Here is a 20,399-nt window from a genome sequence, read left to right as displayed (position 1 = left end):
TTTTTTACTTATTTCATATATTTTTGTTATGAAATAATGTCAGAAAGTAAAATATTTAATCAGAAGTGAAAAATATTAGCTATTATATCTTTAATGGAAAATCGTCAAAATTTCAAATGTTAAAGAAAACGATTCTCATTGGTTTTCAGTTGTAACGTCATAGATTTAATAAAAACATTGAGAAGTTGTCTGCTTGATGATCACGAGGTTATCATTGCCGGGAACGTAGCGTCTGCTATTAAGATTCAGTTTTTATTTATTGGTTATGTATAAATAAAACATTTTTCTATATATAAGAATAAATAGAATAAACCTTTCATAGGTTAAGTTTCTACATTATTACATAATCACGTTAAACATTAAAAGTATAATTAGCTTAATTACTTTAAAATAAGTTAAATTGAACCTTACTTAAATTAAAATGGACCTGGGAACAAAAATAATTACATCTCGCAGGATCGTCAAAACCCAACACTTTCAAACCATTTTCGTATACATTCGAATTTTTTGGCATCATAAAAAACTCAGTTGTTTTAGTCGTGATATTTTTACATCCTGGCACCAAACACGGTTTAGATACCATTATTCAGATTAATCAAAGTTATTTACTTTGTATCATATGTTCATTGTTTATTTTATACCTACAAACGTCACGCAATACGACGGTCTTACTGAAATGTTTAAACTACCTATAAAATTTTTGAATTTTCAATAATTTTTTTCTCTATAAATTGATCAAAGGATTAAGAATAAAAATTGTATGAAAACTATACAAAACAATTTTTTTCTCAAACCATGCATCCAATTTTTGTTTAAATTATGATGTACTTTGTTAATACGGAATAAATCTGAAGAAACCTAAAAAACTATTTGATCCATCATTGTGAGTTACAAAAATTAAAAGGTAATTATTCTAATTTATTTCGTGATGACCTATACTGAAACGTTAAGATTTTATCTGTTTATAAAAGAAATTTAAATTAAAGGAGACCTAAAATCATCAAGAAATGTATTTAAAAAGGTGTAAGAAGTAAACAGATAAAGAAAATTATTCTAATGTATAGACTTAGTGGTAGTTTTGCGGAGCGATGTATCTTTTTAAATGAAAATATATAGTTTGTAAAAATTTTATTTTTTGTAAAATTCAACAAAGATAAATAAAAAGTATTGCATATTATTACTTATAAATGATAAATGACTTCCAGGCCGATTGATTTCTTGTTCAAAAAGTTGTTGAAAATTTAAAAAAAAACCCAATGTAAAAATGTAAGTTATTGTGAAAAACCATCAAGAAAGCCACTTATCCATGAACATTGTATAAAATAAATTATAATCAAAATTACAATTTACTGATATTGGAGTTTTTCAATTCATGTAAAAAATTCAGGTTATGAAAATATGATCTTAGCTATAAGAGATTTTCTTCAGCCTTCCCTCTTTCCAGTTATCAATTCAAAAAGGTGGTAAGTAAAATCAAGTCCTTATGTTTTTCTCAAATTCGAGCAAAGCTAAAAACTTTTTGTAAATATCCTTTATTTGCAAAAGAATAACCAACAATATTTTTTTAATATTCCTGCAACATAATAATATATATAAAAAATATTACTTAAAATCCCTGATTATTTCAAAACATTCCATAATCCTAAATTTTTTCTTTGGAAGAAACAGAATTGCTTTAGTGTCTCTGTAGTTGATTTTAATGAATAAAAATCTATTAGTTTTATTTCTAAGATATACGGGAAATAAACACGATTTTTAATCAATTTACTATAAAAGCACATACTTTTGCATGTTTCAAATCCGAAAATATCTAATTTTGGCGAATTTGCGTATGTTTTTAAGTAAAAGAACAATACTGAAAACCCTCTTATACTCTATCTGCAGAGTCAATATAATAATGGAATTATTATCGAGCCATATATAAAAATTCGATTCGCAGATCTTACATACAGTTTATTTTAAATAAATCAGTTTTGTACAAAACTGAATTTACAAGAAAACTTGAAGTCAAATAAGAAAATGGATTCTAATTCACCCCTTTATGTTATATAACCCCTAAACCTAAACACCCCTACCCCTAAACACTGTATTCACTACTGCCAATACTCATAATTACTGTGTGATCCACATTTCGATAAAAAGTAAATTGCAGTTACTACACTTCACTTCACCTTGGTTTCTAAAGACGATAATTTGGTTATCGAAACGCATGTCCAACAGTATAATTGTGAATGTTTGTGAAGTAGCAGTAATAAATAATTGGTTATTCAGTATAAATATCACAACGGTTCCAGAAAATCTAACTTTTAAACATAAATATTAAAAAAATACTATAAAAATTTGTCAATTTTCATTTCATTCACCACCTAGGATTGATATTTTGGACGGAAGTAGGTAAAGGAAATCACCTTCTGAATATAAAAACATCCTGTAAATCTGCAGAAGTTCCCTCGTTATCTATTTTACTAAGTGCAAACAAAAGACTAATCAAACGTAACCAACGTTAATGTTTTCCATCTAATTTCTTGTTAATAATCACTATCATTTTATGTAGCGATTATTAAAGAAATGAATGTATCTTTCTATTTATAAGACTCATCATCATAATCTCAATAGACTTTTATATTAAAGTCCCTTGTTGAAATATACCACATCTGGAACTTTACCTTCGCAGTTCTTCTTCATTTTCTCATATTGTTCTGGTTCCAACCAAAGTATAGTGGATGTCTTGATAGAGCTAAAAAATAGTTAACCATTAATCATTTAGGTTTAGAGTCGTAGACGAATTTCTGCGAATGGACCAACTGATCCAAATAATTGTATTTTTTTTTTAATTTCTTACTTCTTAGAAATTTTATATATGTTTATGATTTAAATCGTCTTTATTTTAGGTCTCTTCTGTTATAAAATTAGTTTTTTTATTATATAATCAGAAAATATTGATATTGTAACGTCGAAATAGACGTTTAAATAACAAAAATTTATACAGAGCTAAATTTTTTCTAAAGACTTTGAATAGACCGGTAGAAATAAAATACAAAAAGTTCCTATAAAATTATTCGAGGTGAAAGTAAAAATTTTGGTATTTTTTTCAATTTTTCTCAAAAATAGTTTCCTTGAAAATATAGTTCAGACCATATTTATCTACAAAATTATTCTTTATATTATTTTCTGAGAAAAGTTAAGGCGATGTTCTGGCCAAGACGCTTAAATTTTAGGCATTTTTGCAATTAATTTAAAAAAATAGAAACATTTTTTACTATCCATTTTTTATATGATATTTATTGACTTTCTGAGAATATAAAAAAAATTGCAAGAAAAATTAAGAATTTCAATAAATTGCAGGCCAGTAGAGTGAGGACTATAAAAAAACGGTGCACTCTGGTTGACATGATTCCAGCTCTTCTATTGATTTATTGCATTAATCTTAGTAAAAAAAGAAAAATGAAATATCAATTTTGTCCCCCTTGTTTTGACATTTTCGAATTTTTTAAAAATACTTCAAAATAAAATTTTTTAAAATCCAAGGCAGGCGTGATATATATATATTATATATATATATATATATATATATATATATATATATATATATATATATATATATTGTTATGGTATTATAGTGTGTTATGTTTATTTTTATAAATTTTATTTTAAATAAAATCAGATTTTAATTTGGGCGCCATTAATAATTATTTGAATTTCTTTATTTTATTATGTTATTATTTTTTTTTTATTCTCAGGGTATTATATTGTGAGGTCAAATTAAAAAATTTTATTGCGATAAATTGTTATGGTTATAAGGTCAGATTATAATAGTTTTAAGACCGGGTCTGTTCTTTATAATGAATAAAATATTCAAAATATACAATTTCTTAACTAGCTATTACAATTATTTTATTTTACAAACATTCATTCATTCATTCATACTCATAAAACTAAATTATATGGAAATGTGAACTCAAATATTATATTGTTACGGCCTTGCAGAATAAACAGATACTCCGCTGTAGTTCCATTCCTGTTCTTTTCCTTTTCACAACTTCTTTATCTTGGAAATTGTCCCTTTGTGAGTACTCTCACTTGTTTCACTTTATTTAATTGTTTTCACTAATTTCTTATTACTACACTTATACAATTATTAATTATCAATCCTTTGAATATTTTATGCCTTTTTTATCAAGATTTTAATTTTTTTTAAATTTCAATTAAAATTATTTTACTCTTTTTTCTCTTGCAAAAAAATTTTTTTTTTCTTTTAATCAATGATATTTATTTTAAAAGTTAGTTACTAAATTGTCATTTCTAAATTTTTAAATTATTGTGACTTTATTCAAATAATATTATTCTATAATTTCTTTGTTGTATTTATTTCATTCCTATGTTATTAATTTTATCATTGCAGTTGTCAAAATTTTTAAATTTTATCATTTATAACCTTAAAATTTATGTTGGTATGTCACACAAATTTTTGAAGTTGGTGCTCCTGTTTTTATCTGTCAATTTATGGATTAAATTCTTTGATTATACAGGATTTGTCAAAATTAAATAATAATTTAGAATATAGTGTTGGCCAAAACTTAATATAAAGAATGTTATTTATTTTATTGTGATAAACTTCTCTAAGTAACCGAATAACAGAACTGAACTTATTGCTTTATTTATATCTTATTATTATTTAATAATTTATTTTGGATATATCCATACCATAACAATATATATATAATATATAATATAATAATAAAAATAATATATATATATATATATATATATATATATATATATATAATATATATAAAAGATTTCCACCAAATATCAAAGGAATGGGTCGGGTAGAACTTAGATATCATATCAACCACTTCAAAAAAAGTAATTTCGAGGAAAACGCGCTTAAATTTGAGAAACAATTCCAGTAGAAAATGTTTAAGGTCATATTAAGCTTTGAAAATTAGCAAGAAAAATCGATTTTTTTCAAATTTCTAGACCAGAATACTGAGTTGCATTCTACATGATACACATACTTTTCCACGCCATCTATGAGGTAGCATTGGCACTTTTTTAAACGTGGTTTAACGGTAGGCCTATGCACAATCTATTATGATGGGGTTTTATAGAAAATAATGTATTTAATGCACAACCTTACTCTTCAACAGCCACATTTAGCATTATAAGGGGAGTTTGAATGGTTTCAAAATATTATCAGTAAATTTCTATCCCCAATCTTCGGGATTTAGTTGATTACCTATCTATGCCTGAACTTGATAGAATGTTCGATACAAGTGTTGATTAGTAGAAGCCGATGTTGGATTTTTGTGGAATACAAGATATTTGCATTTTCTTCTTGTTCAGTGTATTCACAAAAATTAAATTATGTATACAATTAATTTTTTTTGAGCTTCAAAAACAGCGAGGAGAAAGCGAATACTTTTTGTTATTATTCATTGAGGAGAAAAGTCAATTGTTTTTGTTGCATTGAATTGTTTAAATGCGGTTTCTTTCGACTGTATAATCTCAAAATTCTATGGCTTAAATATACAGTGTGTGGCGGGGCTTGATGCAAAAAATGTGGGAGTGACTAGATGACGTGAAAATAATTCTGTGATATAAAAAAAAACATTTTCTCATACAACGAGTTATAGGCTTTTCAAGTTACGAATCAGAACTTATATTTAAGTATATTTTCTAAATTGTACATTCGAACATTATGATTTTCAATGGACCATTGTCTATGTCCATGTAGTTTCTTCACTACATTCTGAGAGCTAAGGACAGCTCATGCACAATAGTTAACAATCCGTAACTTTTACAGGGACAACCTGTACAATCTAAAGATAGCCAAAATTAGTTTTTCAATCATTTTTTCAACAAAAAGCTACTCTTTGTTTAACTCGATAAAGTTGATGGTTTAGGAGATATGTAAATTTTTAGAACGTTATACATGCTAACCAAACCGTTCGCCATAGACATTCTGAAAAAAATTATCATAAATTGTAATTATTTTTTTAAAATACTTACAGGGAGGTATTAAAACACAATCATTTCTAATTGAACTGCATATTGTCGAACATTGTGTTACTCACATAAGGAAAAATTGAAATTTAAAAAATTTAGTTGATTAGCCTACAATTTATCACTTATATTAAATGACTTCTAAGTATTATGAGGGAATGTGTGCGTATTATATAATGCAACTCATTAACTTTTCAAAATGGTGATATATTAAAAATGGTGATTCTGAGGAATCAATATTTATCAATTTATCAATTATCTATAAAAATATAGATAATTTTGAACATTTTTATAAATAATTTTGAACATTTATGTAGATAATTTTATGATTTACAATTTTGGTCTGGGCTATATTTTCGATAAAGCTTTTTCCGTTTTCGAAAAGAATTCTAAAAATTAGAAAATTTTGACTTTGAACTTTTTTTGCACACAGGACCAATGCGATTTTGTTTCTTGATATCCAAAAGTTTCCAAGAAAATTTAGCTCTGTCGGAATTGTTGTTATTTAATCACTATTATTAACTGAATAAAAAAGGTTAGTAATTTTGTCCTTTTCCTGTTAACTAAGCAGTTTTAGAAAATTCTGAGTGCGTGAATAGTCGAAGAAATCGGATGTCAAAGGGAAATTGATAGATAGAAAATTTAAAAAACATTCAAAGTAGAAAATTATGAACCTCAATTTTCATTAATAAGTAAATGAAAAGTCCTGATGTTACAAGGATTCAGGGTTGTTTTTGAAAGAAACATGGATGTCTAGCAAGCATTTAATCTTAATCGCGGAGCTTAAAAGAGAATGTGACACTGGGATATCGATCTGGAATGCATGGTTCTACTACTTTAGATCAAGTTAGACATTATAAGGGTTATGACCAGGAGAGGGAGATCAACAACTGATCAAATCTTTGCTATTCGTTGCCTATTGGAAAAGTGCACAATATTTCCGTACACCAGCTCTTCATAGATTACAATGAAGCTTATTCCAGTATTGATCGATCTTATCTCTACAGCACCACAGTGTTTTTTTGGGATTCCTCCGAAACTTATTCGTCTAGTGTGGATGACGTCAGGAGGATCCTTTGCTTGGTTCTATTGTCCACAATTGAAGAGCTTAGTGGATGAAGATGTTATGAGACAAATAAGTGGATTCGAGATAATCAGCTTTAAAGTTTTTAACTTGCTCTTTTTCTCTACATAACACAATCCGCAGTTTTTTTGCATGTTGTTGTAGTTTGATTATTCAAAATATTTGCGCCTTATTGACTTAGTTATAACTTTTCAAATAAAAGAGAATTTTCAAAATTTATAGCACATGACATCTTCTTTCACCTACATATTTCCAAAACATGAATACGTATTAGTTGAAAAACTTGTTATGTCCATGTTCAACATCAACATTAAACTAAATAATTTACATTTAAGGAATAGGAATAGATTTATTGAAATTAAACAAATATAAGAAAAATATTTATTGAACAGATCTGTAAAAACATGACAAAAAAATTAATGCAAAATTATAATCATGGTCAAGAGATTTTTTTCATTTTCCTTATTGATCACCGATTCGTAAAAATATTTATATTCATTTTTGATGTAAGGAAGTTGCTGTTGTAAGTTTTGAATTTTTTCTGAAGTCAAGCTAGCTCCGGTTTCAGTGGTCCTTTCCAGGTCAACTTCTTCAACTTGGACGGGTTTCGTCGCACAACGATTCTGTTTCAACAAGTTGACTTTCTTGAAAGGAGTATACGGATCATAGCAATCCTTGTATAGGTATGAGCCAAATTCTTCAACTCTTATCCATTTTACCTCATCTCTGAAAGCTACTTTTTCAGTGAGAATGTTCTTTTTTCGATTGATGAGCTTCAGTTTTTTCGGGAGGTCTTTAAAATTTCTGAAGTGAGAAGTCATATCAGTAACATGGTTGTTTCTTCCACTGTTCTGTATAATATCTCGATATTGGTCCTGAAGGAATATGGTCTCATGTTTCCTCAAATTTTTTTCGATTCTTCCAAAATCTCGATCACTATCAAGATAAGAATGACCCACTTCGGGAAATTTATGCTCAATCACTTTGAAATAACCTTTAAGAATGAGGTACTGGTACAGGAATAACATTGTCGCATTCTTGTTCTGGTCAGAGCAAGAGTCTGACCAGATGATCTGTACTCCTCAAAGAGTCATCGAATTCGATTAGGGTTAGTAGAGAGCTAGCCACCTCATTGCTTCCCCGACAAGCAACGTTTTCAGTCCACGTAAAGAATTGAGCATAATCCTTTGAGTGAGTAATGATGTGCACACCGAGATTATAGAACCACATCTGCCTCAAATAGAACGCCTTGCTAACACTGAGCTTAGGGAGAGGCATCGTCTGCTGTAAATCGACTGTAAGGTAAGCAACATCCCTTCTCAGTTTGGATGATTCTCGGTCAAATCTTTGCAAATCAAATGCTTCTCGATAGCTTGCAGCATGATTTTCATTGACTTGTTCCATTTCACAGGTGCTGCATGTGTCGCTTCTTGGATGACCAAACGATAAATTAAATTTGGAAGAAAAGATATGACGGTAAGTGCACTCGGCGACTTTGAAATTGTCAGGCTTTCCATCATTATGGATCTCTGCTAAATAAAGTTGATACATTCTTTTTATTGAAAGCAAAGGAGACAAGTACTTTTTGTGAATGTTTTTATTCCTCGAATAATGTGATTCTTCTCAAGGGAAACTTCTAATATGACTTTCAATGTATTCTGAAATTTGTGCAGCTATCTTGTGAGGCCGATTTGTATGTTTGCCTCGCTGGTCGGGAGATGGGATACTATAACCAGCCTTTATTGATTTTTGGTTAACTTACTTTCATAAAATTCTTTCATTTCCATCGAATTTTCCTGATCGGTGCTCTTCTCTTCCTCAGAAGGGTCTTGAAGGGCTGAGTCTCCGCTTAAGTCGCTTCGTAGATCTTTATTCTGAGAATCTGGAATGTAATTAAAACACAATCTTAATGCGAACGTTTAGTAATGAGTGCTCTTAGTGAACATATACATACAAATTTTTGTACAGTCCCGCTAAACCAAACTACGAGTATTATTATTCCGAATTTTAAGAGTAATCAAATCATTTTAATTTTTTATTTTATTTTATTTTTTTTCTTTATGTAAGGCGAAAGAATTTATTTTTTAAATTTGTTAGAATTTTATTCATTTATTTTTTATTTTATTAGAATAATACTAACATATTGTTTTCGTAGAACACATGCTACCCATTTTCTGATAATGCTTTTAATCTTATTTTTATTCGGTCTCTTCTAAAAGTTCCGGACCTTTAAATTTGTATTTGTTCATTCTATTAAAAATAAAAACCGTGAGAAAAAGGTAAATAACTTGCTTCCCTCAAACAAACCGAAAAGCCGACAAGTGTTGTTGTCTGGAAGCTCCCCTATATTCTCAAAAGAAAACGTTGAAAAAGTACCTTCTACGTTATTTTGCGGGAATCCGATATTGGCAAAAGAACAATACCAAAGATTATTCTCTAAAAAATGTTTCTATCTAATTAAATAAGATAATCTTACACTATTTTAAGTAGTTGTTATGTTAGAACTAAAACACTTTTCATAAAAACTTCATTTGTAAACTAATGTTATTTTAATTTACGTTACCGGTAATCCGACTGTAAACCGATTGATTGATATTACTAGTTAGGAAAAGCGAGAATGTACTCTATTATTAACTAATAAACACAAAGTATAACCTGTTGCATACAATTTCATATATTTAATTTTGTTTATCAAATTTAATTTGTTTGCACTTACCGCTTGAGTTCCTGTTGTCACAAGAATCACTTTTCAATCTTTTAAGAGCTTCCCTAACCATACGTTTTCCTCTTGATTCCATTGTAGTTATTAAAACTATTTTCTGAATATTATTTTTTGAGAAAGAAACTATCAAGAAACACGTTACACATTAGAGAAGATATTTATAAACTACCTAGAGGTTATCCATGCAACTAAGACCTCATGTTCGTTAGTGGAAGAACATGTCATGATACTCAAGGTCGTAACTTTTAAAGTGGAAGAAGATGTCTTGTACCCATAGCATGTTCTTTCATTACCAACTTGGCATCGACCTGTGCACATAATAACTTCATCCACTGAAAATAGCTTTAGTGGAAGGGTTCGCGAAAAGGGGAAACATGCTATGTTTAAAGGAGAGAATAACATGTTCATCCACATGAAAATCTCGATTTCCTCAAAAATGTCACTCAACATGTTCATCCACTAAGCTCTTCAATTATATCTGGATAGGAACTCTGAGAAAGCACTTTGAAAAATAACTATACAAGAATATAATAATCTTACAACAATGTAAAGAGTGGAGGAAATGAGGCAAAATAAATTTCTTTATAAAAAATGTATGTAACAAATACCATGAAGTAGTATCGAATTATGTGAACTCTCTGATAAGCGAATATGGCTCCAATATAAGTAGCTGCCATACCTCTATAGTGTAATACTTCAAAATCCATGGTGAATATAAAATATTTTCAATAATCACATCAACATTTAACATTAATTTTGGAAACTTACCATTTTTGTGGGAACAAAGCACATGCTAGTGGAACCATGAAAGTGAGGCTGAAAAAATTATAATTGATTCATTTTTTATATATTAGAGTATAAAAATTTTGTTTTAATAAATGATCAATACTATGGTGTTAATTCTAAATTTATGCAAAAAATTCAAAAGGTTGCCAGTATGAAATTATGATGGATCTTTCTTAAAAAAAAATTTCCTCATCCAACCTTATTTGGAACAGTTTCATCTGAAAGACAGAAATTTGAAATTAAGCATCTATTCTGAGAAAAATATCCGACTGTCACCCCTCCTATTGGAAAGTACTGTAAATAAACCAAAAAGACAAACGCGCATGAAACATAAGCATCAACAAACTGTCTTTAGTGAAAAACGAATGTACCTCTATTATCTATTCAATTACAACAAGTTATGGATCAACTAGACTGGAAAAATATTCTCATAGAGAACATTCTATTTTCTAACGAATTTCCGTTTAATGGTATGGTAAATTGACAAGATATTGAGCAGATGGAAATCTACAATAGATGAATAACACTCAATGTTCAGAAAAAGTGAATTTTGGGCGGGGATTTTAAAAAATCAAGTTATAGGATCAATAGTATTTGACAAAACTGAATGAAATTGCAATTCTTGCACGACTTGCCTTAATATTTCTATCAAGCGTCAATTTGAATATTGAAGTTGATGAATCTAATGTTTTTTAAAAGATATACAAAATTCAGTACATCGTAATTCTGAACTAATTAGTTCCCAGACGATGAATACATAAGTATTAAAAAGAAAGAAAAAAAATAAATAAATATATTTGAGTTAGTACACTTTGGTGTTTAATTTTGCCACAATCCCACTATGAGGACGCTTATATATATATACATATATATATATATATATATATATATATATATATATATATATATATATATATATATATATATATATATGGTAAAATTGAAATAAATATAAGCGACTGATTAGTTAGAACAAAAAACCAATATATCGCGATTGCAGCAAATTTTGGAAAATGAAAACTCTATATTAAATTATAAATCCAAGCTTTCAGTAAGTGTTCTTCCCATCATCAAGGTAAGTTCAATTTGAAGATGAATTCCTAGGTGTTATCATATTATCACTGGGGATGAAAAACGGTTACTGTACAGAAACATAGTTCGAAAACAATCATGGAGCAAATGAACCAGCACAAACCACATCAGTTAGTTTGATGGTATTACAAAGGTGTTGTTTTTTGAGCTACTTCCAAGGAACCAAACGATCAATTCTGATGTTTACTGACAACAGTTAATGAAACTGGATGAAGCAGAAGTGTTCCACCATGATAATGCAAGGCCTCACACATCTTTGGCAACTCGTGGGAAACTATTGGAGCTTGGCTGGGAAGTGATCCCCCATACAACCCTGATCTAGCACCATCTGATTATCATTTATTTCGAAGTTTGCAGAATTATTTGAATGGTCACACTTTCAATCGCACCTGGTTCAGTTTTTTGCTGATAAGGACCAGAAATTTCATGAGCGCGGAATCAAAAAGTTGAAAGGAAGATTGCAAAAGGTCATCGAGCAAAATGGAAAATATATAATTGATTAAAAGTATTATTTGTTAGGAAAAGTGTTCTATTTTATAGTACAATACCGAAATTACTCGCCTACCCAATAATAATATATATTGTTTCATAAGAAGTTTTACTTCAAAAAAGTGTTATTCAACATTTTTTTATAAACTCAACAGAAATCGAATTATTAGCTTCACTTTAAGAATACACTGTATTGGTAATCAATTTATGCAAAAATTCATTTTTATCAATACTTACAAACATCCTACTCCAATAACTTGGATGGGACCGTGCAAATATGTGATCCTCTGCATAAACTTATATTTCTCTGCTCGTTCCATGATAATTGGTAGTATACACATTCCTGGGGCGCACATGACTATCCTAGAGAAAACTACTTGTGAAATTCCTTTTACAGCTGCTACTTTAGACTGACCAACAATTTTGCCGTTCTCGTCACAACAGTCAATACCATAAATTATTTCATTTTGCCTCATTAGTGGAATATTTACACAGTTGGCAGCTGCTACAGCTGCGAATGGTACGTATCTCTGTAATATTTTTTTGATATCAGTTATACTATAACATTATAAGAAGATCAGCGGTGGATTTACACTAGGGGCAGTCGGGGCAAGTACCCAGGGCGACAAAATTTTCAAAGTGAAAAATTTTTTTTAGTCTTATCAAGATTGCTCAATTAATTGATTAATTCTATTCATTGATAATTTTCTGTTTAATTCATAATAATCAAAATGATTTAATAAATCTATTTAAAATAATAATCGGTTTTTCTATTTTCTGGAATAAAAGAAATTTAATTAGTATTTTTTTAAAAAATTAAAAAATTTCGGAATTGTTCTTTGCATTTTTCAAAATAGAAACTTTAATCAATCAATGAATCTTAAAAAAATGTTATAATTTATCGATTGCACCAATTAATTTTAATTGAAGCGAAAAATCTTATACTTTTTAATTTAATAAACTTAAAACAGGGCATGCTGCCCCCTACAGTATAGGGTATAGATTATGAGTCACACTTAGTGTCAAATTTATAATTGATAGAAAAGAAAACAAATATTTATTTATGTTTTTGGATTATATAACATATTATAATAAATTTTCTGCAATAAATTAGTTATTTCAATTTTGAAAAAGGAAATATATAAACTATAGGTTAAAGTAAGATTTCAGTATAGGGACGGATTTTTTTCCGGTTCCCAGGAGCGGCATTATGTTTAAATGCGGCCCTGAGGAGGAAGAAATACCTGGATGAAAGGAGAGGCGCGTTTACCCCAATATTGTTTACATCCTAAGGCAGTGATCATTGCTGATGATGTAGCCGAAGCATAAGCAACTACAAGTTGTGTAGTGGTAGTGGGTGATTTGGCATTCCTGTTTGTGTAATTTACTAGTGCATTGAAAGACTGGTTTATCCATTGCCAGAAAACTACTGCAAATGGTGTTCTGAAATGAATACAAAATAAAAAATTAAGTTGTTTCAAATCGATAATTAGTGTAATAAATGATATTAAAAGCAGGATTGAGTAAAGCTTGATTTTTATTTAAAAAATCAAACATCATTGTTTTGTTTTTATTTTTTCGATTTAAATCAAAAAATGGAGTGTTCTCACTATTTCTGAAAACTGAATTGATCTGATCTGTAGATTTTTTACCATCAAATTGAGTGTAGTACAATATTTTATTAGTAATATTCATGAGAACATGCTTCTTGTTAGAGGAAATTAATTTTCATTTAAGGAAAAATATTTATAGTTGCTTGAAAAATACCATTGTATGAGATAGTACACAATCTATACAGCAAATGTTTCAAGTATGAAGACGCCACGTTGTTTAGTATTTATTTAGCAGCCATCAATAGTGAATGTTTTTAGTGAAATTTGTAAATATGGAAGAAATTGGTCATTGTTAAGTGATACAATACTTTTATTTGAAAGGCATTTGCCCAACCAATATAAAAGCTGAACTAGATTCAACTCTGGGTGAGACTGCCTCTTCGTTACCAACAGTAAAATATTGAGTAGCTGAGTTTAAGCGAGGCCGTACGACCTGCGACCAAATGAGGTGACGTCTCCAGAAATGTTGAAGAAAATCAACAAAACGGTACTGGATGACCGTCCACTAAAAGTGCGCGGACTAGTAGACATAGTAGGCATTCCAGAAAGTGCGCTATATCGCATATTAACTAAAAATTTGGACATGAGAAGGTTGTGCGCAAGATTGGTTACGCTCACAATGGAACAAAAACAGCGTCCTGAAGATGCTTCCATCTTCATATATGAAAACACAAATAAAACTTTTTTAGAAAATTTTCAAGAATTTGGTCCGTGCCAGACACATGATTTATGATTTTTTTAATCCATGTAGGCAAAGGCAGAGAAGATTGCTTCCCAGAAAACAGTATAATCCGATATTACATTTGGAAAAATTGTATTGTTTTCTTTCACTTCAATAACTATCACACCTTATCAATAGAAAACAAATTAGGGAGTGAATTGAGGAGTGAATGTCCTGACTAATTTTGTATTGAATAATAAATGAAAATTTACAGAAATTGCTGAAAGAAAAGAGATTTTTTCTGACAAAATCAAAACAAAATAAATTTGGGAGCGCAGCGGTTTGCAAAAAATGGGACAAATAAATTCAAGGAAAGTCTCACATTTTAACTACAAATTATAAATATTATTCAGTGCTAGTTATTACAAAGAAATCTCATAAACTTCACGGGATGTAAGTATATTTACTAGTCTAAATTTCTCAACTAGTGTTACATCCCTTATAGTATAAATATTATTTGCCTTAAATTATGGTTTAAACAAAAAAAATCAGCTGATGTAAATCAACCCTACCCTGCTAAATATTATATCAAAACTCTCAATAAGCCTTTAACAAGCAGAAACATTTGAGAAACATGCTAAGAAAATAACATAGCAGTATAATTTTGGTGAGATTGAAACTAAAAACAAAAAAAATTAAGATACTAATCAAGATTTTGTTGATAAATCCAAAACAGTTCTAGAGAGAATTACACACAACATTGGTAATATTTGTCTTTTTTTATAGGTGTGGTAAATGTCAGCTAATATAAAATATAATCTCAAATTTTTTTTATTACCCAGTGAAGCAGAAAATATTTAGAGTAATAATATAAATTAATTGAAAAGAAATATCATGTACACATTAACTACAGGAAATTTAGAAAATACTAATATTTAGAATGACTCTTCAATACAAAATTAGCACAGATAGACACAATATTTATTCATGAATACGACGTTTATCTTTTAAATAGGAACCCTTTTAATAATAAAGTAGGAAAACATTTAACTATGAACCTAAATTGCATTAAAAGCTATGAACAATATGAAATTGTTTCGGTTTTCAACCAACATAGTCACCATAACCTTTAAACAAGTCGTGGCACCACCTCGGACTTCTTTGAAAAATGAACAGTTTAGTATATCTGTGCCATATAGTCTAAGATTACCACACTGAAATTTGTAGATCTATTGCATTAATAAACAGTTTGTTGAAGTTCAATTTGGCACATGTATGATAAGTCACCCCACCACGATCATCATGAAACTCTATACATAGACTATTGATGATACGAGAAATGAATTTATCATATCTATTTTATGCGGAAACATTTACTTCCGGAGATACCGGAAGTGGCCATTATCTCAGGAAGGCTAACAGATATCGAACCATGGATAAATTTATTCGATAGATCCCATCAAGATTTACCTGTGTGTGAAACATCATGACAATTGACGCATGCGTAGAAGATTTTCTGTGGAAAAAGTATGCGAATGCATTATTTTCACGCAAAAAAAATAAATAAAATGAAAATTTAGTAATTTTGGTTGGGTTAGGTTAGATTAGGTTTTTTGATAAAAATGATGCAATTGCATACTTGTGAGGTGGCTTATCATACTCTTATCTTTAATTTTTCCAAATGAAATATTCCTGTAATGGCTCTCATCACACGACACGTGGGCGTTACTACTAGTAAATAATTTTCTATAACCACAAAATAATCAAATTCCATAATTTTTCTTCAAATTTGTTGGTTACAATGATGTAGAAAAAAATTTAAAGTGCCATAGTGTACTAATACAGCTATAAATTTTCCAAGTGAACTATTAAGTCTCTGTTTCAACAAATTCCAAAAGATGGTTGCAATTAACTCAAAAACAAAAATAACTTCTCCAATTCCTTCAATTTTTCGTAATGTCTGCTAATATCTATTGTTTCATCAAATACCAAGTATTTCACGTGATATATTAGCAATAAATGTTGATGGAAAAAGATGAAAACAGCTGCGTGAAGTATGAAATGAGTTTCCATAATATAATCCATGATATATTTTTTTATTGCTAAGAGGAGTGCAAGAGATGATACCTCTTATCAAGTATTTAACAAAAAACTAAGAATCAAACCTGTTGCAGAGAATCTGTAAAGTTAAAGTGCTACTGAAACCCATGCTGAATGCTTGAAAACATGATATGATACAAAAAACTAATGAGAATTTGTTGTATGCATTTATCATAAATATCATAAGATAATTATGTTTAAGCGTCCAACTTACTAGATTGCTCTTATTGAACACACAAAATTCTATTTCACTAGTTTTTTTAATTATTCTACAATTACTCTAAGGTAAACAAATCTGTAGATGTGATATCATCAGTTGCCACAGGAAATTCTTCTCACATTTGAAGTTTAAAAAATTTATTAAACTCTATTTTATGTAAATTTCAAGAAAATACATCTTCATATAATGGAAAATAAGTTTGTTTTGGCTGTTACTTTATAGAATGACGGTAATGTGTAGCACATATATTTTCAATGTTTTCAAATAGTCTATTGTATATGAATAGTTTTTTTCTATAAACTACCTACAACTTATTATTGTTCTTTTATTATTCTAGTTTTAGTAATTTGAATAATTTAAGTAGTTAATTCGATTAAACTTATAAAGATTAGTTTGATATAATTCATTTTGGTAATTTTTCAATGACAAAAATTGATTTCGAAAAGACACCTGGTTCAAAATAAATCAGCTCAACATTTATCATACTTTTTTTCAAAATAGATTCAAGATACAATTTTGATTGATGGTATACCACAATTATTAGGGATTAAAAAATGTTACAATGGTTAATGACCCTAATGAATAAAAATCTAGCAATTATTTTTCTTATAAAATAAAAGTAAATGCTTAAATAGATACTCTAGACAGGTAAGGGAGGCGAAAGTGACGTTTACGGGTTATATAGTAGTATCCTTAACGCCACGTCTAACCGCAGACGATAACGGCAACATCAACACAGGGGCGTGACGGATGTGTTTTGTAAGGCTATAACGGTAATATTGAAATATGGAGTGTGACATACGTTTTTTTTTTTAATAATGACCCTGATTAGAACATCTACTTTCTTGAAATTTATTATTGAATGAATAAAAACTTGAGTAATTGCTTGTACTTAGAGCAATTGCAGAAAAATTCAGAAATTGTTATCAATAAAATCGTTTTCTTAAAAACTATATGGAATTGCTTACATTTGCTGAAAATGCTATGAATAAATCAAAGAGTTGGTTATTCTAATGTGGGAACTGCTCACAAATTTTTAAAGTAGATCGAATTCTGCATGATTTGCTCGAATCGGGCAACTATTGGCTCTTTGCTGCATACACTTGAATTTTTATCATAACCTTTCAAATTATTGGTGAATATATGAATGTGCGTGAAAGAAAAATATATAGTGTAAGTAAAAATAGCAAAGATGATGTTTTTCTAAAGCTATATCAATTTGACATCAAAAATATTAAGTAGTTAGCAAATATTTTTTAACTGGTGAGAGATGAGTAGCTGCATTATCAGCTATTAGTTACAGGGCCGGATTAAGATTTATAAGGCCCAGGGCTAAAATATTGACGGTGCCCCCTTAAGAAATTAGGAAACCAGGAAAAATTCACAAAATAATATCAATACGTTAGATTTGTGGTATCAACACATCAAGAAATACAGAATGATTTCCAAATGATGGGGCCCTCTTGAGCCTGGGGCCCGGGACTATAGGCCCCCCAAGCCCCTAGCTTAATCCGGCTCTAATTAGTTACAATTCTATAGGTGAAGAACTCAGTATTCACCAAATTAATGTCTGTAAGATAGGTTAGGTAATGCATGCAGTTTTGAGGAAGACCAATATTTGGATTAGTTGTGACGAAGATTTTGTTGCAGATAAAAGGTTGTGGTCCAAAGGATACTGTTTTCCAACTGACTTGAGCAACTTGTGGTTCATTTAAAATAATTTTATGTTCTTTCAATTTGTGAACAAACATCAACTGCTTATCTATTCTTCATAATTTTCAAATTTCTAACTTTCATTCTATTATGCCGTTATCACAAACTTTTCAAATTTAATTGTTCATAAAAATATAATAGATATATTTGAGTAATACCCACTATTTTGTATCAATAATGGAATGAATACGTATCTAAAATATAATTGAAAGTGTTGAGGCTTTTTAATTTGCAAATCTAAGTGAGCCAAATAAGTAATTGCTAAAGCTAAGTAGAAAATGTAGCATTTGCTACTTGACCTAAGGCTTTTGCTAAAAGCAATTGCTTTAAGTAATTGCTTGTTTTTTATTCATTAGGTTCATTGTTTACATTGTAGACGAAAATATAAAATACTATATTATAAATATTTAAAAAATGGAATTGAACATACAATTTTTATAACCTTGAATGGTCTATTTGAAAAGTGAATTATACAACTCGAAAATTCTCACTTATTTGATTATTTCACATGAAATTATTTAAACAGTAAAATTAGTGATATGTGTTATTTTTATTTCAAAACTGTTTAATTAAATGATTAGCCACAATAAAGTAAATGCCAAGATATCAAATGGAGCCATTAATTTAATTAGGAATCCATGTTATCATCTATTTTTGAAATAATAATAAAAACTTCACTTCTTTATAACTTAATCTGTAAAAATGTGATAACATTAATGTGACATGACAAAAGTTATTAAATTTTCGATATTTGTATGTAACTGCCTATTTAATCAAAATTTTTGTTACAAAATAATAACCGATAACACATTAACTTGATTCATTTTAGTTATGTAAATATATTGATAATAAAAAAAAACAAATGTGTATATTACCTATACCATTGTAACATAGCTCCTGTAATAGCCATTCCACCTGGAACTTGAAAAGACATTCTACCAAATACATTTTGTTTTTCGCCAGTATCTGGATGGAAAGCACTTTCGTACAATTTTTTCGCATAAATAATTTGTTCAGTTGTAGTTCCTGGTGGTTCTTGCCGCTTTCTGTACTGTTCTACAAGTACTTTTGCTTTATCCAAAGTTTCTTCACTTTCTATACATGTTCTGGGGTCTGTAACCCACAAGAAATGTTTAAAACGTCCTGTGAATGTGTTTAGGTCCCATAACGGCTCATCTATGTTGATTCTTTCAGTCATATTACATAAACTTTTAAAATGAGTACAGAGAACTTTACTTCTCTATTTAATAATACAGACGTTGAAACTATAATTAAATCTGACCTATTGAACACTTACAAAAAGAAATCTTGTTTATCAAATTTGGTTCTACTATTGTCGGGAGAATGCAAAACTGAAAATACGATAAACGAATAGAAAAAATAGGTTAAATATATTTTAACCTTGAATTCACCGGCCAAGAGGAGTATGCTTAGAGGTAATCATAAAACAAAAAAAGTAAGAAGCAAAGGAAGGATCATTTTTTTGGAATATCTTGAAAGCTAGCATCATGCTATGTTAATTAAATAAAAGTAATTAAATTGAAATCTAATTTTGAAATTTTTACCATTTGGCTAGCATAGAAATAAATCCAATCGATATTTTTCCAAATAGTTAAGTATCATTATAATTGAATTTCACACAGAAATTTCGAAAATGATACTTCTATAGCATTTGTTTCATGTAATTAGGCTGATTTTTTACTGTATTCGATTGATCTTTTCATTTTTTTGTAACTATAATGAACTTAGATTTTTCAAATAAATCAATTTATATATTTTTTGTTCTTCAAGTTATTGAAAAAAACTAAATATTTTTAGATATAAAATAACACTGCCTTATCACAGCTCCTTCCTTTAAGTTTTAGTTCTATAAAGCTTTTAAATAGAAAGAAATGTCTAATGATCCCGCTGAA

The 20,399-nt window shown here is 29.0% G+C and overlaps 1 protein-coding gene across 1 annotated transcript; it reads right to left on the bottom strand.

The window, feature by feature from the left end:
- Positions 1–1,115: 1,115 nt before the first annotated feature.
- LOC130897533 (sideroflexin-2) lies at positions 1,116–19,914 on the bottom strand. The gene is made up of 5 exons (XM_057806443.1): positions 19,362–19,914; positions 13,424–13,622; positions 12,417–12,709; positions 10,581–10,628; positions 1,116–2,737 (listed from the first exon to the last, which is right to left on the bottom strand). The coding sequence occupies exons 1-5, from the start codon at positions 19,682–19,684 to the stop codon at positions 2,626–2,628; spliced, it is 975 nt and encodes a 324-aa protein (XP_057662426.1). The 5' UTR covers positions 19,685–19,914; the 3' UTR covers positions 1,116–2,625.
- Positions 19,915–20,399: the final 485 nt, after the last annotated feature.

This window comes from Diorhabda carinulata, chromosome 8, assembly GCF_026250575.1.
Source record: "Diorhabda carinulata isolate Delta chromosome 8, icDioCari1.1, whole genome shotgun sequence".
NCBI lineage: Eukaryota > Metazoa > Arthropoda > Insecta > Coleoptera > Chrysomelidae > Diorhabda > Diorhabda carinulata.
This window is presented reverse-complemented; position numbering and strand designations above follow the sequence as displayed.